At 46.8% G+C, this 24272-nt stretch overlaps 1 protein-coding gene across 16 annotated transcripts in view; it reads right to left on the minus strand.

Moving 5' to 3' along the window:
• Nucleotides 1-24272, minus strand: part of MAP7D2 (MAP7 domain containing 2) — a 126648-nt gene that overhangs the window by 39602 nt on the left and 62774 nt on the right. For 7 of the 16 annotated variants that reach the window (XM_055081719.1, XM_055081724.1, XM_028482466.2 and 4 more), the window contains 6 exons: nt 16609-16686; nt 15375-15538; nt 8272-8383; nt 7321-7419; nt 4813-4923; nt 2826-2948 (listed from right to left, as the gene is read on the minus strand). In XM_055081719.1, coding sequence (XP_054937694.1) covers nt 2826-2948; nt 4813-4923; nt 7321-7419; nt 8272-8383; nt 15375-15538; nt 16609-16684 — 685 coding nt within the window. In that variant the 5' untranslated portion in view covers nt 16685-16686. Of the gene's footprint in view, nt 1-2825; nt 2949-4812; nt 4924-7320; nt 7420-8271; nt 8384-11287; nt 12861-13360; nt 13457-15374; nt 15539-16608; nt 16687-17468; nt 17544-24272 lie in introns of those variants that run through there. The other 9 variants (XM_028482464.2, XM_028482465.2, XM_055081721.1 and 6 more) reach the window with 6 other exon arrangements.

Raw genomic sequence — 24272 nt, forward strand, 5'->3', positions numbered from 1 at the left:
ATGCACGTCCTGCGTGGGGTGCCCGAACATCATAAACTCTGTTTCCAGGGGACACGTGTGCTCTCGGGGACTGTACTTGTACCATCACGACACTGCCTCAGCCCTGGATGGCTTTGGGCCTGCTTCATCTTACTGCCCAGCGCTGGCTGGGCCTGAATTGATGCCTCAGGCCAGGTAGAAGAGGTTCATATGGAAACTTACAGAGGAAGCCAGCTGGCTTTCTAAGACAGACCTTGATGGTGACTGGTCTGTGTCTTAACTGTCTAAGTCCAGCACCCCTACGTGGCATAAGTGAGATCCACACGGTAGGTCGGCCTCAGTCTGCTATACGAGCTCCTATTGATAATAATTCTGCTGTAAAGACACCGTGGCCAAGGACCAAGGGGGTGAACTGTGCAGAGAAGAACAGAAAAAACACAGCAGGCCTAACTGCTTTCCCTGGAAAGGCCTGCTTACCACGCTGGCCCCGGCATCGGGGAACTTGGATTTGGGCAGAGTTCCCACCGTTAACTGGTAAGAGTGGCTCACTGTGCCTAACCTGTTTGTACAAACAACAAGACTTACGCTGAACACCTGCTTTCCTTCTGAGTTTGGAATTTGGGTACATAGCTTGCAGGGGGTGCCCACGCGACCAGCCCCCACTAAAAACTCTGGGCACTGAGTCTCTAATGGGCTTCTGTGGTTGGCAACACCTCATACATGTACTAATTCGTTGCTGCGGGAACGTGTCCTGTGTGACTCCACTGGGAGAGGACGCTGGGAGCCTGTGCCCGGTCTGCCCTGGACTTTGTTCCATGTACCCTTTCCCTTCACTGCTTTTGCTCTGTAGCTTTTGGCTGTAATAAATCATAGCTCTGAGCTCTCCTAGAGAATCATCGATCCTGGGAGTGGTCCTCCTGACACATTTCTCATTCTCAAAATGGGGATACTTCCTACTTCCCAGGAATTTTTTGTTTATTTGTTTGAGACAGAATTCCTATATCATAAAGGTGTACAATTTAGTGGGTTTTAGCATATTTACAAGGTTGTGCAACCATAACTACAGTCTAATTCCAGAACATTTTTCAACACCCCCAAAAGAAGCGCTGTGCCCGTTAAGCATTCTCTCCTCTTCCCCCTCCCCTAGTCCCTACTAACCACTTATTGACTGTCTCTCTGGACTTGTCTATTCCAGACATTTCACAAGAATGGAATCGTAAAACTCGTGGCATCTTCTGCCTGGCTTCTTTCACTGAACATAATGTTTTCAAGGTTCATCGTGTAGCACGTATCAGTAATTCATTCCTTTTTATAGCTGAATAATATTCCACTTTATGGATAAACACATTTTGTTTATCCATTCATCTGTTGTTGGATATCTGGGTTGTTTCCACATTGTGGCTAATCTGAATAATGCTGCTGAGAATACTTGTATACTTCATTGCGTATGTTTTCAATTTCCTTGACTCTATACCAAAGAGTAGAATTGCTGGTTCATGTGGTAACTCTAACATTTTGAGAAACCTGTCAGACTGTTTTCCAAAGCAGCTGCACATTTTACATTCCCACCAGCAGTGTATAAAGGTTACAATTTCTCCCACATCCTCGCCAATACATATTACAGTTGACTCTTGAACAACACAGGTTTGAACCGCATGGGTCCACTTACACGCAGATTTTATTCAATAGTAAATACTACGGTACTATTTGTGGCTGGTTGAATCTGCAGATAGGGAACCAAGTATGCAGAGGGCTGATTATAAAGTTAAATGCAGATTTCTGACTGAGGCGGGCTAGTACCCCCAACCCCTAAATTGTTCAAGAGTCAACTGTATTATCCTTTTTTTCTTTGAATTTTAGCCATCCTAGTAGTGGGAAAGAGTATCTCATTATGGTTTTGATTTGCATTTCCGTAATGACGAAGGATGTTCAGCATCTTGTCATGTGCTCATTGGCCATTTGTATACATTCTCTGCAGAAACAGCACAACTACTTGGAAACGGATAGAACTAGGTAGAAGACAATATGTCATTTATATGTTATCTCACTGAATACACTATATCTTGGGAACTGACATGGAGACCAGACATACCCTAACGTGGACACGGCATTACTCACTTGCAAAACCCACAGGGAACGCTAGTGCCCATTAATTTTTTTTTTTTTTTTTTAGTCCCCATTAAACTTGCCATGATGGTTTGATCTGCTTTGGTCAAGGAAGGGCTTTGATGGTGTGGCCCACTGTTTCTTAGACTTCAGTGTGCAGGTCTGGCGGGGCCTGAGAGTCCACCCTCCTAACAAGCTGCCAGGTAATACCAATGCTGTTGGTCCATGGACCACCCCTTGAGTAGTGAGGCTCTAGATACCTGTTCTGACTGTGTCCATCATTGCGCTATCTCATTTAATCCTCATGACAATTTAAAATAACTCCACTTTAGAGATGAGGAAACTGAGGCTTAGAGAGGTTAATTAACTCACCCAAAGTGGTAAGAGCTAGTAAGTGGTAGAGCTGGTTATGGGACTTCTGAGATTGCAGTTTATAGGCTATTTTACCAAACCGTCTATTTAAAAAAGTCTCCTAACCGCCATAGCTCATGAGATGGACTTTGTTCCCCTAATCCATATGCCCTCAGTCATAAAATAATTTACTCACCTCTGCGACACTTGAAAGAAAAGAAATATAGCAACAATAAAACACTGGTGGGTAGAAAATGTTATTAACCATAGAAGACATTTCATGAAGCCAACAAATGTGAAGCAAGATATAAAAATTCAGGAATAACTCAAAGGCCAACCAATACCATTTGGGGCATTTTCCTCAGTGTCACCAGCTTGGCCTCTTTTACCTGAGTGACTGGCCTGCTCAGAGAGCATGAGTGCACTTCTGCTTCTGGCTAAAGAAGCCTGTGTGGGTGTCAGCAGTCGCGTAACAAGAAAGGTTTCCATGGGACTAAGGTGCGTGCGATGAGCTGAGGGACGGAATCAAATGAAAATTTTAAAAAGCAAAATTAAAACAAAACAAAATGAAACGCCTAAAACAACACAGTGCATGACGCAAATCAACTCTTGGGTGGCAGAACGAATGTGGAAAGAAAAAATATTGTAGCAAAGGATGGCTTCGGAGCTTGTCATAGTACAAGAAAACAGACGCTGTGTCATTTAGAGCTTGGGAGAGTGTGTTACTTCTCTTGGGGTGCCAGAATTCATTCAACATGCTATTACAGAATTAGAGCATCACCTGTATCACCCGAAGAGAATTAGCCCATATTCCAAGATGTCATACGGACTCAAGAAACCATTTACTCACCAAGTAGATCTAACATTGGAAAAAAAAGATTACTCCTACAAAACACATGTTTTAGGTCCTCTGTTAGGAAATATTTCATAACACACTGATTTTGTTAATGTAGAAATATGCATCCTTTCATACTTTTCCCACGCAAGTGAGGGCAAGAATTAAATAAGAAACATTAAAAAAAATAGCCAACTAATTATCAGCTTTAACGGAAGGAGTAGTATCCATAATCTAAAATTCAGTGACTGAAATGTTATTTTGATGGTTTCGGAACATATTATATGATAATGGATGAACTTTTCAATGACTTCATCTTCTTTGGGTATCCACTAGCCAGTAAAATGGCTTGGGAATTTCAAATTTTCAATTAATAATCCACAAGCAGATAATTCAGTTGCCAACAATATATAATAACATACTGATTATCTTTACACATTAATCGAGGCAAATATGAATTTAACATCAACTTGTAACCACATGAGTTAATGGAAACCTATGGGATGTACTCACAAATGGAACAGCTATACAGAATTAAAAGCATGTAGATGTTTTCTCATCCAGCTCCTAGTTAATTCGAGGTTTCCAGTGCTTACCCATGAACTGCATCAGAGAGCGTCAACACTGACACTTACGGGGTCTCTGACACACATGACAGACCTCTGTGCTGGAGGTGCAAGGTCAAAGCCAGTGGAAAAAGACCAGGAACGCACACTGGCCTCTTCAGAGTCACAAACATCCTCCTGCTCCCCACTGGTGATGACTCAATGTGTTAAGCACTCCACTGGCACCTGACACTTCTTCAGTGATGCTTTAAGATATGCATTTAATGCATGGAGAGCTTCCCTCCCTTCCTTAACCTACAAACTCTGAAAGGTAGCAATTCAGACTTTTAGTGCCTTCTCTGAGCCTCCATCAGAACACGGGTGATTTTATAACTATTCAGTTTCTGGAACTGGCACCCGTCCTATACATACCATCTCTCACCTCAAAACAGAGCGCCAGAAAAGGCCACCCATCCTTTTGCCCTTTTAAAGATTTCATATTAGTTCTGAACTTCTGTTTTCAAAAGAGAAACGGGCAGGCTTACAAACCACAGACAAGAGCAGAGCCCCATTTTTTTCACACATCTAAGTCTCCCACGTACCTCTGCCTCATCAATCCCGCTGTTTCTGGCTAATCAACAATATCGCACCAATAACTGGGCAGTTACTTTTTTAACAGTCACATCTGCCCACTGGTCAATTAACCCCAGGCCACGATAACGTCTACATGCACTGTAGAAAATGGAAGTCTCTTTCAGACGGGGAGCATAGCATTAACGCCTGTCCCTATTCAACGACGACCTGGTTGTGAAGAGCGCGTTGCCACTTTCCAAAGTCCCATTAGTGAGGCCCTGGGGCTCCCACACACAGATCGCAAGGCTAGGAGAATGGGGCTATTTGCAGAAGGCTCAAGAGGGGCTCTCCCAAAGACCGACATTAACACGCTCACACTAGAAAGAAGAAAACTGGAGAGACCAGGTCTACACGTTCACTTGCCTCGGTCTGGGGAATAGGACACTGTCGCGGTGGATGAAGACAGGCGCTTACTCATGGGAGGCTCCGTCTGCTTTGGCAAATTCATGGTTGATGTTGAAAGTTTGTCACATGCTGCAGAGAAATGCATTAAAGACGTTGGTATTCACACCACTCTAGACTAAGAAACACATTTCCCAAAGTGTTCTTCCTGTCCTCACGCACACGCCTCCAAAACCACTGTGGCACAGCGCACACTGCTTCCAGCTCCCTGCCCTCCACTTGGCACGTCTGGGAGTGCCCGGGCCACAGCGGCCATCCATCTGAAGCAAGCTCTTCTCTTCTATTGCTCAACTTTGTGTTTCTCTTTGATTCCAAATGTTCAGCCTCACTCAACTGTTCAACTAAAGCCATGCTAATCCCACCAGCCAACCCTTTCCTTGTGTCCAGGGACTTTTAAGTAAATTCAGACCACACAAAAACAAAAGCAACCTGAACCCAGAGACAAAGCACCACTGCAAAATGTTCTACGATCTGACTGAGACTGGGTGAGCTGAAACCGGACTTTTTCTGAGGTTGTCTAGAGCTCAGGTTGCAGAGGGAAGTAATTTGTAAAGCAAGGAGCTGTATTTAAAGCAGAACAACCTTTAGCAGTTGGTTTCTTCCTTTTATCAAGAGATGGGGTCACAATGGCCCTTTCTCAAAGGTTATGACTGTTTATGGTTAGGATTTTAAAATGTGGTCCTGGGTTTGGTACTCTTAATTTCCCACCGTTATTTCAGACGGGCTTCTAAATGAAATGACTGCAGCAACCCCAGAGGTGCTGATAGTGACAGCCAAGCCATTTCCGAGCTTGAGGCAAAAGGAAAGATGTGTGGCCCCAGCTCTAAAGGAAGCAAACTCATCAACAATATTTTCAAAATCTACCCTTCTACTCATCTTGTTTTCAGATGAGAGAAGTGTCATGTTTGACAATTTCTCCTGACCAAGTGATGACCCTAAATAATTTTTAAATAACTTAGACTGAAGTAAAATTATAATACAGTCTGTTTGGGTATAAATAAAATATTTAAACTTAAAATGGTATGAGTTTTCATACACCTACTTTTCAATGTTTCAGTTCGAGTATTTTAATGTTCTGGGAAAAATAACCATTAGAAATTACATAAAACCATGTCTCTTGGGCTTCCCTGGTGGCGCAGTGGTTGAGAATCTGCCTGCTAATGCAGGGGACACGGGTTCGAGCCCGGGTCTGGGAGGATCCCACGTGCCGCGGAGCAACTGGGCCCGTGAGCCACAACTACTGAGCCTGCGCGTCTGGAGCCGCGATGAAGAGTGGCCCCCGCTCGCCACAACTAGAGAAAGCCCTCGCACAGAAACGAAGACCCAACACAGCCAAAAATAAATAAATTAATTAATAAACTCCTACCCCCAACATCTTAAAAAAAAATAAAATAAAATAAAACCCATGTCTCTAGGGGTACACATTTCCCCTTTCGCCTCAGGCTCCGACATGGCTCAGCATGGTACTGGTCTTTGCAAATTCAATATTTTGTTCATCATAGATTGTTCTTCATTAATTTTGATTAAAATATTCTTTTACCTTGATTACTGAGATTTCTGCCACTCCCTTAAACTAAGTGCTCCAGTCGAGTACCACACTCACCTCACCCTGTCCCAGGGCCCTGGGTACAATTCCCAAGGTGTCATTCTCAACTCTACCTGCCCCTCTCTGTTGGGGGAAGGCCAGTGCCTATATGACAGTGAACGTGGCCCAGGCGGCAAAGTCTCTGCTACTCAGCAACACCAATAAAGATTATTCCTTGTCAAAGAAATGCTGGAGACCAACGATATTTATTCCTACTGCTATAATTTGAACTTCTGGGGGCCTGGGAAATATTGTATCCCTTTTACATCTTGTTTTTTCTTTACCAGTCAAAGATGGGTTGAATTTCTAAAGTCCCTATTAAATGGGAGCAAGGTTTTGCTAGTTCTATTCTTGACCTAGACCCTAAGAATTTCCCAGGCCTGTATACAAAACAGAGAGCCTATTAGAGAGAGGAAATCAAGAACAAAGCCAACTTATCTCCTTGTTTGGATTCACAGTGTTAGTACTGGTAAACTCAAACACCTCTCCAGGAATCCATCACATTAATACCCCAAACTCCGTGTAATTACAGGTTCTGGTAACCAGAAGTGATTGAAATACCCTACTACTTAATGCCTAAAACCCAATGATACATGAGAGCGTTGAAGATCTAAATGCACAGAAGTCAAACACTGACAAGATTTTCAAGGCAGAAGTTAGTGAGCTAAGGATGAAATGTCTCCAGGGTACTAGGATGTAAGGCATGCACGCTCCACGATGACGAACAAAGAAATATGGGCATGTCATTCACTTTCTAGAAAATAGTTCTAAGGGGTCAGACTAAGAAATCAATTGTAAAAGTGCTTGAGACAGACACAGTGATGGAGGAGGGTGACCAGGACAGTCATCACAAAATGCCATGGCACAGTGATGCTCGGATATACCGTTGGTGGACTCAGCAGCGGCGGCAGTGGTCCCTGGGTCCGGAGGGAGGGTGCTGGCTGCTAAACCTAGAGGAGGGGGTGGGGTATTTCCTGATTCACCTACACAGCAAAAAAAAAAAAAATCAGAGCAAAGACAGGTAAAAGAAAAAAGTCCCCATTTCTGGTTGACTCTAGTTTCTATTAGGAAATTAGAAAAAGTAACTGAGATGGGTTGTTGACGTCTCAAAAAAAAAAAAAAGAAAAGAAAAGTATATTCACTGACAAAAGGTTCAAAGCACAATACAGCAAAGTCAAGAAACTGTACCACTCATGTAAACCCGTCTGCTCTCAGAAAGAGCTGGTATACAGCTCCTGCATAACAGAATGGCAGACACAGAAAAGACACTAAAAAGAGGGCAAAACCACCCAGGGACAAGTAACAATCCATACATTAAACATTTGAAAATTTCAAGATGAGTATGAACTGGATAATGAAATAAATAAGTCACCTTAAAACAAAACTGAAAGAGCAACAAAAATAAATAATGTGGAGGGAAGAACCCCAGCCCCTCTTAGCGGGTTACTGCGGCTCAGCCCTTCCCCGTCATGCTGCAGCCGTGACTGAGCCTACTGTCGTTGACCTTCCCTGAAATTAGGTTACCCCTGGGCTTGCTAGGTGGATCCGGTTAGCCAGGCTCTACATTCATTTTCTTTGTTTTTCTTTCGTTTTACCTCAAAGCCCAGTTACTGTATCAACTGCTGTTTGTGAGCAAGAAGAATGAACAGATCCCCTTCGCAAGAAATGCATACACAGGAAGCTTGGCAGCTTTAAACATCACATCCGAAAAAGGTACCTGCAGATCGGTACAAAGCATCCCCCAGATCCTGCGGGTGCCAGTCTGCCCGTGATCTCCCTCCGGCCCCAAGATCTCCCCACCGGGCCCTGCGATGCAGGGACAGCCCTTCACTCACCCTCGCGTCCTCCGGGCCCCGCGGCCACTGACGCTCCCCACGAGCACTTCTTCTTCAGCTCCAGCTGCTGTGTGCGCTCCAGGGACCTGCGCATCATCGCCTCCAGCCGCTCCTGCCCGGTTCACGCAAGAGAGAGCAAGATTAACCACCCAGCCCCGCGGCACTGCTGCACCTCCGCGCGGGGGTGACTCAACAGACAGCGCTCTCTGCTCAGCATCCAAAACCCAGGCACGCGTGCTCTCCCCACCACACCAGCGCCTTCTTAGTGGGCGGAGAGTAAACAAGGCGGCTAGCGCTGGCTCCCAGCCCCAGCACCTCTTCCCTCCCAGGGGAGAGGCCGCTGCCGCAGCCAGGCCTTGATTTGTTTAAGAATAACGCCAGACAAGCATTAACTCCTTGAGGCCTGTCCCATCCAGCAGAACTGGAATTGTGCTCTAGAACCAACTGCATCCTCTCTTGTTGACAAGCACCGAGGACTATGATTTGAGGAAACTGAAATATAATTTGAATTTTAATAGCCTGAAGCATAACTTTTTGGGGGGATACACCATGACTTTGAAGTCCATTTTGCAAAGTCCCATTTTCCTCTTAGAACTTCTTAAAGGGGAATTAATTGTTCTCTACATTACAACACTTTTCTGCTATGTAGTATCTGGGGATAATACTGCATATTTCAAAATTCAAGAGACAAAAGTAGAGAAAGTTCTGTCCACAAAATCCAGCATCTATGCATTCTCAGAGTTAGACGGGGTGGTGGGGGGGAGGGAAGAAGAACTAAACAGTTTTTAGCCAGAAGAAAAACACAACAACCAGGCTTCTCTCCTAACAGAGCATTTATCAAAAGCACTCCCCTGTATTAACCAAATTGTTCTTTTCGTAAAGTTGGGCCTGACTGCTGGCAAGTCTTTCCCTGGCACTGCAATGACACTGCAAATACCAAATCCGCTCCCTGCCTCCACTGGAGAAGGCCCACTGGGTAAGTGGTTACACGGACACCTTTTCACTCTCATAAAACCCCACCCTGAGGTGCTCCAGGAACTGGGCTAATCCTAGCCCAACTTCAAAACATAAAGATACTGTTCTCTCACGGCTTAAATAAACAAGCAAGCAAAATTAATTTCGGGCAGCACCAACTGAGTGACCGTGACTTAAGGATCGGGGAAAGGCTCCTTTATTTCACTCACTAGAAACACAGAAAGGTCACTTAGGAGGTGCCTGGATCTATCCCTTTTGTCCACACCAGAGGGATGAGATGAGCATTCTCCACATCTCAGCCTCCTCTGCATAATTTTTCCTCCGAATAACACTTTGCTAAAAGACAGCTTCTCCAGGGAGCTGTGAGCAGAAAGGGGGATTTCTTTCCTCCTGTAAGTCTCAGACTCGTATTTGCTATTAACTGCGCTCTAGTGTTTGGCTGAGACTCTACAATCATGAGTGTGCATTTCCTGGCAGAATCCTGTTCTCAAGACCCTGGCCCATTAAATTCTGACAGCCAGCCCCAGCGGTTTGTCTGAGAAAAGATGACGGCTTGGAGGGACGAGGACTTCTTGACTATTTGAGGACTGAAGTCTGATCACTCAAGACTGGGGCTCGATAGTATTCCTTCATATGGATTTAACATCCATTATTTAACCAACGACCTGATTTTTTTATATCTTTATTGGAGTATAATTGCTTTACAATGTTGTATTAGCTTCTGCTGTACAAGAAAGTGAATCAGCTATACGTATACATATATCCCCATATCCCCTCCCTCCCACCAATGACCTAATTTAAGTGTTGAAATCTTTCACCTCAGAGTGAATTTAGTATTGAGTGGGTTATGGGAGATTGCCTACATGCCAAAAAGACCTCACAAGACAGTCCTTGGGCGTCCCTGGTGGCGCAGTGGTTAAGAATCCGCCTGCCAATGCAGGGGACATGAGTTCGAGCCCTGGTCCAGGAAGATCCCACATGCCACGGAGCAACTAAGCCCGTGCGCCACAGCTACTGAGCCTGTGCTCTAGAGCCCGCGAGCTACAACTACTGAGCCCGCGTGTCACAGCCGCTGAAGTCCGTGTGCCTAGAGCCCGTGCTCTGCACGCAACGAGAGGCCACTGCAATGAGAAGCCCACGCACCGCAATGAAGAGCGAGCCCCGGCTCGCTGCAACTAGAGAAAGCCCGCTCACAGCAACGAAGACCCGGTGCAGCCAAAAATAAATAAATAAATGATAAATTTATTTAAAAAAAAAAAAAGTCCATCTACTAGGAGACAATGAGAACAAAGAACACCAAGACTCACGGCCAACCGTATCACTGAATAGCTATCTAGGGGCATAATTGTAAGGGAATGTTCATCCAAAGCCAGACCTACTCCTAAGCCTTTTGGTTACCTTTAGAAAAAATACCTCTGTCATCTACCCCCAACCCACTGAGCTGCTCCAAATTCTACCATTAGAGATTTATTCCTTTGAACTGTACGTAGACTTACAAAAATCATGCTATCCCTGAGAGAAGACACAGTCACCCTGCGTCACCCACTTTTGGAGAGATGATTAAAAATAGGTGGTAACCAAGCTCTACGGTAAGGGGACTTATAAAACCCAAGCTGCCAGAATGGGATGTTTCAAACATGTCAAAACCAAAACTGGTTCACTTCACTCTTATTAGAGGTTAGTCCCATATAGTCCCGTATTACCTAGCATGTGTGTGTATCTTTCTATTCCTTCATGTGATGGAATGCAAAGAATCCTAGTTTGGAATCAGCAGATATGAATTCAAATCCCACTTCTGCCTGCTACTTAGCCCCATGACCCTGAGTTAATCGTTTAATGTCATCCTTGGGCGTCGGTTCCCTCGTCTATAAAATGGGTATGATATTACCTATATTACAGATCATTCAAGTCTACAAGATAACAACTAGCATAGTAAATCCTTAACCAATGCTAACTGAATCCGAGTTTGAAGAGGAGGATTGTTAACATGGCAGTTTAGAGCAGTGGTTCTCAAATGTGAGTGAGTCTGCATCAGAATCACCTGGAGGGTTTGTTAAATCACCAGTTGCTGAGCCCCACCCCCAGAGTTTCTGAGTCAGCGGGTCTCAGGTGAATGTGCTGACAACGCATTCCTCGTAAGTTCCCAGAAGATGCGGGCGCTGCTGGTGCTGGGATGGTGCTGAGAACCACTGGTGAGAGGAAAGGCTGAGCGTGAGAGAGCGTGTGCGAGAAAGTTCAATCACATCAGAAGAACGGTATTAATAAATATCAAAGTTGCATACTGCATACTGCATACTGCAATTCCTGCCAAGTTCTGGCTCTCCTGAGGATCATCTGATGATCAACAGAGGATGGGGAAAAGGCAACGCAGATTATTGTCCCTAGAATGTCCTCTATTGGGTGGGGCTTAGTGGAACGAAGGAATGAGGGCAACTCACCCTTGACACCTTGAGCTCTGGCCCTAGACCTGCCTGGGTGAACTCAGAGGAGATCCATGACCAAGGTGACGCACTGAGCTGGCCGAGCAGTACGAAAGGCCTCCAGCAGGGCTTGGCCTGGCCACTGTTACCCAGAAAACTGTCTCAGGCAGGAGTAGAGGGCTGACTGTGCCTTTTCCACTGCCCTTACTACATGTGTTCTGGGGATGACAACATGGGGACAAGCCCCCAAAAGGTCCTAAGCAGGGCTCCGTGGAGGGCCCTTCTCCCTGCAAACAGACGTCCACATCTGGCCAGAAAGCCACGTAATCACCATGCCCCATGCCAGCCAATGCCCTCTGAGAGCAGTCAGCTCTCAGCTTAGTGAAGTTTAGGCTTAGTTGAGTGCAGAAAGTTCTCATTTTTACACTCAGCCTGGTGGGTTTTGTTAGGTATCAAGCAAGAAGAATATGAGAAGTTGTGATGTGTTCAAGTAACTTACAGAGACGAAGGTACTCTCTGAAAGAGGTCTTTCCTGGTTTTCTGTTTAGCATGAGGGACATGGAGGTGGCTTCACCAAATACCACTTTCCAGGGCCCCTAGTCATGAAGCTATACTTCCCTGAGTGGAGAAGGGGTGAGCGTATCGTGCTGTCAGCCTTAACCCAGGCAGATGACAAAAGCTTGTTCCAGAAGCTTGATTCTTGGGAGCTGTGTGGCATGTGAAGATTGGAAGAACCCACCTGTAGGAGAAGGCGGCCTCCAGTGAGGAAATGAGCTCAAGGTCAGAGTGTCAAGTGGACACTGGACTCCCCCTTCCCAAGGACAGGCCTGACCAGCTTCCAGCCCTCGACACCTCTGGGAGCTAGGCCGGCTGTGACGCCCACTTCTGTGTTGGTGGAGAGGAGGCCTCCAGGCCGAGTCTGGGGCTCACCCACACAGATGTGGGGCGTTACCAAGAGCGGCATCATGGAAACAGTCCTAGGCACACGGAGCCAGGGCAGGGCTGGTGGGGAGGTGAGGAGTCAACACGCCTCTTATGAGCTCCTAATATCAGACCCAGGGAGGCAGGAGTCTGTGGGCAACGCAAACGCTTTCCAACAAGCTACAGAGGCCAAATGAAACGAACCATCTTCCTGCGGAGGCTTCTCCCTGGTTGACAGAGACAGGCCCTGACAAAAAGGACTTAAATCTGGCACTGAGAAGAGGAGGGAGAGTCTCCACAGCCATGTGCCAAGCAGGCAGCAGCCCTCCCAAAGATCTCCAGCGAACCATGGGGGCGAATGCAAAGGCTTTCCTTTGGAAAGGGCTCCCGCAGCAGAGCCCTATCTGTCCTCTCCAAAGATCACCCATGAGAATGCCAATCGGACCTCTGCACTAGCAGATCACTGATGATGAGGTGATTCACAGGCCAGCCTGCATGGGGAGAGTCCCTAAGCTCCACCTGGGTCTCCGGGGGCTCAGAGGGCAGGAGCAGGTGGTGGAGGGAGCCCACTGCTTCCTCCGTTGCTCTACACCCATGGGAGGCCCAGCTCTCAGCCCTGCCCTGCCGTGTGTGGGGAGAAGAGGGGCGCAAGCTCGATGTGTGTTTGTGCTGACCGTGGGCAGGCAGCCTGCCCCATCCCCACCATCACCACACCAGGGGTGAAAGGGAGCACACAAAGCAAACAGGAAATTGTCCGAAGCACAGCCACTAACGAGTCAGCTGCATCAGGACCAATCATCTGGCATGACATCCCCTCATCTGTCACACGGGTCCCTCAAAGGTGGACCCGTGTGACACTGTCAGGTGTGGCAGAGGCTCAGGAAGCATCTCCCGTGACTTCACAGCACCCCTTCCTGGAAACGGCAGTGACACACATTCCCTGCAATCAGCAATCACGCAGGAGGTCAGGAGTGGAAATGGAGAGAGCTGGGAGAAAAGAGAGAAGCTGTGAGTCAAGGAAGGGAGGATGGGAAGAAAAGGGGCGAGTCCAGCACTCGCGACAAATACCCGGGCTGGGAAAGGAGAGACCCGCCCCGTCACTGAAACAGCCCCAACGCCCTGTGGCTTTTCTCCTGGTCTCTACACTCTGTGCCATAATCTTTCCTGGGTAGCTCTCTCTTGACCTTGCTTCAGCCAGGGTCAGCTGAAGTCACTGAAGGGAAGCTAACATTTCTGAGCGACTGCTCTGTGCTAGGTGCTTTGCTGGCACTTTCAGAAGTCACCTCTTTTAACTCCTATGACCACCTCTGTTTTGGGCTGAGGAGACCGAGCTAGAGGGGTCTGAGACTTGGCCCTGGATGCCAGCTGCTTAGTGGGAGGGCTGGGATTTGCACCAGGAGCTGACAAAGGCAGACAGTGATCGGGCTGCGAGAGCAACAGCGACTGTGGCTAAGACCCTGGCTCAGGCCTCCATTCACTAAGAGGAACAAAGAAGCCGCCACTTAAGCCTGTGCTCTGTGGGCAAAGATGGGTCTAATTCCGTGTATTGTGAGCATGTTTGTGTTGTAGTTTTTTTTAATTAAAAAAAGACAAAAGGGTTGGGCTTCCCTGGTGGCGCAGTGGTCGAGAGTCCACCTGCCGATGCAGGGGACGCGGGTTCGCGCCCCGGTCCGGGAAGATCCCACGTGCCGCGGAGCGGCTGGGCCCGTGAGCCATGGCCGCTGAGCCTGCGCGTCCGGAGCCTGTGCTCCGCAACGGGAGAGGCCACAACAGTGAGAGGCCCGCGTACCGCAAAAAAAAAAAAAAAAAAAAAAAAAAAAAAGCCAAAAGGGTAAAGACAGTGACAACAATTCAGAGATTTAAAAACTACTGAATTTATACCAACATCTCTGTATCTTAGAGTGTTAGCGATTAACAAACCTCTATATTGTTCATACTAAATGATGAGTCACACTTTGTTATACAGCAGAAACTAACACAACATTGTAAAGCAATTACACTCCAATAAAGATGTTAAAAAAATAAAATAAAAATTAAAAAATTTAGTAAGATTTCAAAAAAGAAAAAAAATCTAAAAAAGAATGAATATATGTATAACTGGATCACTTTGCTGTTTACCTGAAACTAACACAACATTGTAAATCAGCTGTACTCCAATTTAAAAAAAGAATTCTAAAAAATACAATTAAAAAATCAAAAAAAAATTAAATCCTTCATTCAAGGGTAATTCATTCAAATATCATCCCCATCTATTATTACTTACAATAAACATTTACCTTTTTGCTTACTAATCATGTATTAAAATTTGTAATATATTTATGCTTTTACAAGTGGTAAAAAAAAGTAAAAATAAATGATGAGTCACTATACTTTATGAATAAAAAATGATCATCACCTGATACAAGGCTGTGATTACACCCTTAAAATACACTTGTTAAGAAAATCCATACCCCAAATATGCTTTCTAAATATATTTTCAAAGTTCAGTAATCAAGGACGCTGTCGGGGTCATTCCAATCCATTTCTTTTTTAAAAGATAACTGGAGAGAAAGGATGATTAAAGCAAGAACATGCATTAAAATATAAACAGACTAGCACGTCTGTATCGGAAGGTAGACCGTTTGATTTTCCAGCAGTGAATACAAGGTCATGTTATCCGCCCCTCGCAGCCCGTCCTGCAGCCTCGTGTGGGTCCCGGAAGCAGACTCCGCAGCTAAGCTGAATGGGTCTGTCTCTTTGCTCCCGCTCGGGCGTGAGCCGCGGAGGCGGCTGCGGGCCAGTCCTCACCTCCTCCTCCCGGAGCTTCTGCCTCCTCTTCTCCTCCACGGCAGCCCTCTTCTGCTCCCCTCGCTGCCGCTGCGCTTCCAGCTTGCGCCATCGCTCCTCGATTTGCTTTTCGTACTGGAGCTTGGCTCTCTTCTGTTTCTCCAGGATCTGCTGCTCCCGGGCAGCTGCGGGAGGGAAGGCAGAAGGCAGGTGTCATGACCAGAGCACCCCACACCATTTGGATTAATACCAAAAACACAGAAGTAAGAGTGACCCCCCAAAAAGAGAGCCCGGTGGGATCGTAGGCCGAAGTGACTGAGATGAAGGGTTCTGGCGTGTCCGCCACTAGGTGGGTGACCCTGGACATATTAACCACGTCATCCCTCTGCCTCAGTTTCCTCCTCTGTGAAGTGGAGATGTCGCACGTGCAACATCACAGTGTTGTGGAGACCGAGAGAGACAATGCACGGAAAGTGGACAGTCACTGCCTCTGCACGTGGGAGCTCTGCCTGTCATTGCCATCAAGTCAGACTCGTCCCAGTGGCTAGGCCACACGCAGGATTGAGAAATGAGAGCTATCAGGGTATCTTCACTCGGGACACGTTAGCTGTACACGCACCACGCACCAGACGCTGAGCTGGGTGAGGGTAAACAGAAGACGATGGACAGGATTGGCTGGCCTCCTTCCTGAGACATTTACTAAGGGCCTTAACTCCACCTGGCCAGGCAGGCAAGGGTTCCCTGGAGGACGCAACGTCTGAGCCGACCAGCAGGAGGCACTCAAGAAGTAGGATTCGAAAGCTCCTCATCTGTCTCAGTGCCCTGGGGAAGCCACTCCTGCAAAAGGTACGACAGCCTTCCTCAATGGGTTCCCTGTCCTAACACAGAAATGTCCTTCGGTGCCGATTTCCTCCATTCCCCCGAGGATGGCCCTTCTAGCTGCCCTGGGGAGAGGCCGCCTGAGCGGGCGGGGGCGGTGACTGTCTCTCGTTCTCCAGCATCCTACCCACAGCTCTAGCGCGGTGCCAGTAACAGAGGTTCAACGCATGCTCAGTGAGTAAATCAACTGTCCTGAGAATTATATAACAACTGTGAACGGGCCAGTGGCAGTGCGGGTTTGCTCCCAGTTTTCCACGTTCACCTAGCAACTGTCCCAGTTCTCTTCCCATTCAGTCACAAATTTCTAAGGGTCTTGAGAAAAGACAGCATCACATCTCCACTCCCTAGACCTAAACAGCCAAAGTGCACAACTTACCAAGACATTTTTCTCTTTCTTCTCGTCTTTCTTTAGCTAGTCGTTGTCTCTCATCAGATTTTAAAAATCCATCCATGCCTACAAGAGAGAAAACATGATGAAAGACTTCACTCTCCCCGTCCGCTGAGTGCCAGGGACCCCCTTGGCCTGCACCCTGGGTCTGGCCACACGCACACATCATCCAACAGCAGTGCTCCGTACCACACACACGGCCCGATCCTGAGAGCCGAGGGGCGGTAGCCACGGCTGCCACGCTCCCCCACCAAGCTGGGTTGGTAGTGGCCCAATGCCAGCCCCAGAGAACCAACCCTCTCCCTAGTCCTCCGTCCCCAGGCCTGGCCTCACAGGGGTCAGAAGGCGCAATAAGTGACAGGTCTGGCAACATGCAGAAAAGCCCACTGGGCCTCCCCCCGTCCCGCTCCCAGGGGAAGGCAGAAGCACAAAAGTAGACACGATTATTACACACACAGTGAACATGTGACTTTCTGGAAGGAGCCAACTGCTGAGGGACATGTATGAGCTCCTCGGGTGAACACTGAGAAGATACAACACTCAAGTTTGATTTCGTTTCCGCTAAGTTTGCTCCCATGTCAATCTTAGCAGTTTAGAATCACAAAGAAGGAATATAACGTACTCCTGTTTACAGTAAGTCCCCTACATACGAACGAGTTCTGTTCCGCGAGCACGTTCGTAAGTCCAATTTGTTCATAAGTCCAACAAAGTTAGCCTAGGTACCCAACTAACACAATCGGCTATATAGTACCGTACTGTAACAGGTTTATAATACTTTTCACACAAATAATACGTAAAAAACAAACACAAAAAATAAAGAAAACATTTTTAGTCTTACAGCACAGTACCTTGAAAAGTACAGTAGTACAGCACAACAGCTGGCATACAGGGGCTGGCATCGAGTGAAGAGGCAGGAAGAGTTGCTGACTGGAGGAGGGGGAGGAGGTGGGAGATGGTAGAGCTGAAGGATCGTCAGCAATAGGAGACGGAGGGCAAGCTGCAATGTCACTCACGCCTGACATTGATGGAACGCACGTTCACAACTTTGAAAGTTCGCAACTTGAAGGTTCGTATGTAGGGGACTTACTGTACTTGCTACTTACATATCCACAACAAATAAAATGGAAAGAATGGCAATTCCCCCCAAGTCCGGGAAACATCCCAGGAGCTCCGCATCTCCACCCATCTTCTACAGGACCCTAAAGTGCTTTCTGATTCAAAGATTAAATGATCTTCACGGCTGTTTTAGGATTAAAAATAATTTATTGCACTTGCTCACAACTGGTCATTCATGAGTATTACTTATATAATGGTCAAGGACCACATTCTGGAGAAATCGGCTTTAGTGTTACTACAACTGGATTCACCTTCCCAGCGCCTGGGCCCCCCCTCCGTGGTAGTGTCACAGCTGACTTCATAGTGTGCCTCGCTGCCACAGTGAGCTGTGCCCCTTTTAGGGATGTTCCTGCCACTGCCCAGGAGAGGGGCCGGGAGGCTTGGACCGCCGCAGTGCAGGCAGCAGGAATGCAGATGAGGATGGACGTGATAAACAATGGTTTGTCACGATTCCCCAAGAGCATCTAGTTTTGCAGCCTGGATTATGCAGCAGGTATATTAAAGCTCAAGAGAGAAGTCCTGGAAAATAAACCTGACTACAAGTGCCACTCCCCATGTTTGTTTTTAGTCAACTCTCTTTTTTTTCTTTTTTGTTTAAACTGAAGTATAGTTAATTTACAATGTTGTGTTAGTTTCAGATGTACAGCAAAGTGATTCAGTTATATATATATATATATATATATATATATATATTCTGTTCCATATTCTTTTCCATTATAGCTATTAAAAGATACTGAATATAGTTCCCTGTGCTCTACAGTAGGTCCTTGTTGTTTATCTATTTTATGTATAGTAGTGTGTATCTGTTAATCCCAAACTCCTAATTTATCCCTCCCCCCATCCCTTTTGGTAACCATAAGTTTGTTTTCTATGTCTGTGAGTCTATTTCTGTTTTGTAAATAAGTTCATTTGGGTTTTGTCAACTCTTAATCATTACAACGCTATCGACGACATGAACAGCATCAAGAATTTAAAGGCCCAATTTCTCAGCTCATCACTGCTGGCCCCCCCAATCTGACCCCTTTTCCCCACATCCCTTGCACCTTTTTAAACCCCACTCACCTTCAAGACCCCACAGTTTCTGGCTGGCAGAACCCTAACTTCATTCTGCTTGGCTGCAGAGCGCTCTCAGTCTCCCTGCAGGGAGGGAGGGGCTCCCGAACCAAGGGCGGGTGTGCATCTCTGGGTCGCCCGCTCGGGCCACACCACACCCCCACAGGCCTCGAGGTGCACACACAAAGCTCAAAGGCAGCCATGTGGTCAGCGGAAGGGGAGCAGGGAGACAAAACCAGGTTTCTCTTCAATGATCCTCTAAACATTTTCAAGCTCTAGTCTCTACCTTAAGCGTTTGCTTAATAAGGATTTGTTCTGTGTGAAAAGCTACAAAGAGAAGCCTAGGCCACCTGGACAGATGCTGTCACCCTCTAGATCTAAGATACTGCCTGAGAGCCACTGAAAGTGTTGTTCAAACAGAAGAAAGAAAGAAAAACTGAGGGAAAAGGGCCAAGCACATTTGAAACTGGCCATGTTGCCTTGAGGCTTTACTAACAGAAGGCTGTTTGTTCCAGGGACATGCATGATTTTAGGCTGCCCCCTTGTGGGCACTTGTAAGAGTCACACCTTCAAATCATTTCCTTTCCAGAAAATCTTCATTATCAGGCTCCTTAGTCATCACCTGCTTCGTCATAACGGGAGGCTACAATCTGCGAACCAAGTCCATTGCTTGAATCTACTCGGCCCCATCACCCCATGATGACGGAGATACTATTATGATCCTCATCTTATAAGTACAGAAAGGGAGGCACAGAGGTTAACTTGTTCAAGGCCACGCCATCAGAAAGTGGAGACGCCAGATTCCAACCTAAGAACCTGACTCCAGGACCCACACACACTCTTAATTACTGCTTTCCCATGCGGCTCTCTGGCAAAGGAGGAAACTAACAGCTCTGTCTTAGCACCCATGAACGAAACCTTCATCGCTTTCTGAGACCCAGTATTGTACTCAGCGAACAAGTCCCATCCTTGTCCCAGGAATGTGCATGCAAATTTGGAGAGAAGTGCAAGTCCAACTCATTAGAGAAGTACCAAGTAGGCACTACTGTGAGCCAGGCACTGGCCAGCTGGGCACAGATGTGCTAATTATTTGCTTCCCGTTCAAACTGATGGTTTGGAAATGTTTGGGCGCTGGGTGGGGAAAGGGGGTAGCCAGATGGCCCTGGGGGCAACCGGGCCAAGCCATTCTTTTTTAGCCCCACTGAGTGGGGTTGAGTGACCCAAACAGCCCAAGGTGGGTAACCTGGAGTCTATGCTGTCATATGGCAGCCACAAGCCATGTGTGTCTGTTTAAATCTAAGATAATCAAAATTAAGTGCAATTAACCGTTCAGTTCCTCCATCACAATGGGCCCATTTCAAGCACTCACTAGCCACATGAGGCTGGTGGCTACCGTACTGAACAGTACTGGACCAGGAGCCTCCAGGCTCACTCTCGTGATTCTCTCCCTTCACACGTAACTGCTCTGGGACAGAGATGAATAAGGAAACTCTGAGACTAAGCAGGGTTGAGTTTTGCTGGGTGAGTAAGGCTGGGGTAAAGCCTCCTTCCCCCACACAGCATCTGCCTCTCCTGATTAAAAGAGAACTATCAAGCAATCATTTCCAGAACATCCATTTGAAGAGAAGCCAAATAATTAACTTACATCTCCAACTTCCACCTTGTGATCCCTGATGACCCTCCAGGGACCCCTGCCAAGAGGCCCTGGGCTTATCCCGAAGGACGAAGGGGTAGAGCACAAACTGGACAGCCCCTACGTGTTAGAGGGCGTGGACCTGACCTGTTATTACCACTACAGCAACGCAGCCAGAGCAATCAAGGTAGACTATGATTAACAGACCCAGGGCAACTGACCTTAATACACGAATGCTAACAATACCAGGAGACCTCCTCTAAAGACGTGGTATAGTCAAGAGTTAATGCGGAATTTGGTTCACAAGGCAGTCTTCTTTCTGTATGGCCCGAAATCCTAGCGTTGTACCCAGTCGTCCTTTGTCCCTTGTACCTTGTATTACATGTGCACACATATTGTCTCTCTTTTATTAAACCAGAGACCCATTTTATCCTTGAACCCCATGAGAACAGATGGAGAAGAGATCAGTGCTTGCCAGGGGTTAGGGAAGAGGGGCAGAAGGGAAGTGGTGGCTACAAAAGGGCATCATGAAGGGGCCTTGCAGTGACGACTGTGCCGGCGTCTGCGACCCTCGCTGTGAGAGTGGACCACAGTGCTGCACGTTAGTACCGCTGGGGGAAACTGGGTAAAGGGTACACGGGGTCTCTCTGCAATGACCTCAAAGTAGAAAGTTTAATTTTTAAAACTCTGGCCCAAGTGTAAAGCCCTGGGAGGGACCCAAAGACAAAGGGGGAACAGGGGACATGTTCCCAGAGGTGTCCTACCTACCAGAAGGACAAGGGGGACCCATGTCAGAGCCACCCCTGGCCCAGTCTTGTAGTAAGGCTTCCCAGGGCAACAGCGCGCAGATAGTGTGCACCCCTGAAACGGAGGCCTTTTCCCGGGCAATTCATCCCTACAGGAAATGCGAATCAAACAGGGATACTGAGCAGCCAAACAACTATTTTATGTGAACAGAACAGCATAAAATTTCATACTTCACTGAACTGCTCTTGCTTGGAGTAACTTCCCGTTATCCTTGGGCTGTGGCAACACATTTTTTAAAACTAATTTAAAAATGAATTTTATTAGCCTGGGGTACTCTCCCACTAGAATATTAATGAGCTGATATTAGTCAATTATTCATGGTATGTAATAACCATTATCGAAATACAAAGTTTTTAGGGGAAGCCAGCTGCGTTCAACTTTTAAAAATTGATTGCATTAAATGAATTTTAAAGTAACCTCCCCAATCACAACTCACATCCATGCAACTGCACTGTCCAGACAAAAGAAAGGGAACCGGGAATGAAGAGCTCATCAAATAGGAAGTCCAGGGCCTGCCAGCCCCCTCCTCTGGGGTGCCTGTCCTTCTGTGGGCCGGCAGGCAGGGAGGCATTCACACCTCCGTGGTGACTCGTTTGTGCTGTGATGATCTAAGGGCATGGAGACCACTGCTTCTCAACTGTGGCTACACAATGCAATCACCTGGGGAGCTTTAACAATTACAGGTGCCTGTGCCTCCCTCCCAGAGACTGGCCACGTCGTCTCAGGTGTGGCCAGGGCGCTGGTGCTCTGAAAGCTCCCGTGTGATGCTCACGTGCAGCAGCAGGACTGAGACTGCTCCTAGCCTGATGCTCCTCCCGCCGGAACGTGGGTCAGAACCACCCAGAAGGCTTGTGAACCCAGACTGCTGGACGGCACCCCCAGAGTGTTTCATGGAGTGGGCCTGGGGCCGGCCAGAGAATGTTGTCCAGGGCCCACACCTTGAGAGCCGCTGTTCTAGACTATGCTGATTCTGCAGGGCAAGGCCCTGCCTGTGGCTCCTCTCTGGATATCCAGAGCCCTGCTAAGTGTGGACTCAAAGAGTAGGCCCCAAAACATATCTGCAGAAGGAAAGATCGGCCACCTGCCTGCACCCGCCCAACACACACAGCGTTTGCCATGGTTGTTACTGCCCCACATGCTACTATCTGAGCCTTTCATCTGCTCCTTGCCCTCGAATCCCCAGCACCTTGCACATGGTATTCAAATGTTTCCTGAATGAATGGCCATGAATATTACGTCCCATTGATGGAAACCTCCCCATTTGTAGAGCATTTAACCATGTATCAGAAGTGTCCTTAAAAACAAGGAGGACTTCCCTGGTGGTGCAGTGGTTAAGAACCCGCCTGCCAATGCAGGGGACACGGGTTCGAGTCCTGGTCCGGGAAGATCCCACATGCCGCGGAGCAACTAAGCCCGTGAGCCACAACTACGGAGCCTGCGCTCTAGAGCACACGAGCCGCAACTACTGAGCCCGCGCGCCTAGAGCCCGTGCTCCGCAACAAGAGAAGCCACCGCGATGAGAAGCCCGCGCACCGCAACGAAGAGTAGCCACTGCTTGCTGCAACTAGAGAAAGCCTGCACGCAGGACTGAAGACCCAATGAAGCCAAAAAATAAATAAATAATAAATAAATTTATTTTTAAAAATACAAGGAATATTTTAAAACATCTTTGTAGACATTATCTTGCTGAATCTGTGCAGGAAATTCAAAGGTAAAGAAAGGAAGGCAGCTCCCCCCATGCCCCGCCCCCACTGAAGCTGAAATGAATCTTTCCTTTAAATGCCATCACTGCTCTGGGGTCCTTCCCTCTCTACTTCATGGTCCTCAAGCACAGGAAGCTCCACCCTTATAGGCTCTCTCTCATGGCCCCCCTTTCCAGTCCAATTAGGATATTAGCCTCTCGACAGCAGGGCCCATGAATGTCCCATTTCTTCTTGTAGCCCTCAAAGAGCCTAGCACATGGAAAAGAAGAAGTAAAACTGTCACTGTTTGCAGATGACACGATACTATACATAGAGAATCCTAAAGATGCCACCAGAAAACTATTAGAGCTAATCAATGAATTTGGTAAAGCAGCAGGATACACAATTAATGCACAGAAATCTCTGGCATTCCTATACACTAATGATGAAAAACCTGAAAGAGAAATTATGGAAACACTCCCATTTACCACTGCAACAAAAAGAATAAAATACCTAGGAATAAACCTACCTAGGGAGACAAAAGACCTGTATGCAGAAAACTATAAGACACCGATGAAAGAAATTAAAGATGATACCAACAGACGGAGAGATATCCCATGTTCTTGGATTGGAAGAATCAATATTGTGAAAATGACTCTACTGCCCAAAGCAATCTACAGATTCAATGCAATCCCTATCAAATTACCAGTGGCATTTTTTACGGAACTAGAACAAATCATCTTAAAATTTGTATGGAGACACAAAAGACCCCGAATAGCCAAAGCAGTCTTGAGGGAAAAAAACCGAGCTGGAGGAATCAGACTCCCTGACTTCAGACTATACTACAAAGCTACAGTAACCAAGACAATATGGTACTGGCACAAAAACAGAAACATAGACCCATGGAACAAGATAGAAAGCCCAGAGATAAACTCACGCACCTATGGTTAACTAATCTATGACAAAGGAGGCAAAGATATACAATGGAGAAAAGACAGTCTCTTCAATAAGTGGTGCTGAGAAAACTGGACAGCTACATGTAAAAGAAGGAAATTAGAACACTCCAGCACACAAAAAGCTGCTCGACATCACTAATTATCAGAGAAATGCAAATGAAAACTACACTGAGGTATCACCTCACATCAGTTAGAATGGGCAACATCAGAAAATCTACAAACAGCAAAGGCAGGAGAGGGTGTGGAGAAAAGGGAACCCTCTTGCACTGTTGGTGGGAATGTAAATTGATACAGCCACTATGGAAAACAATACGGAGGGTCCTTAAAAAACTAAAAATAGAATTACCATATGACCCAGCAATCCCACTACGGGGCATATACCCAGAGAAAACCATAATTCAAAAA

This window comes from Physeter macrocephalus, chromosome 21 (genome assembly GCF_002837175.3).
Source record: "Physeter macrocephalus isolate SW-GA chromosome 21, ASM283717v5, whole genome shotgun sequence".
Taxonomy (NCBI): Eukaryota; Metazoa; Chordata; class Mammalia; order Artiodactyla; family Physeteridae; genus Physeter; species Physeter macrocephalus.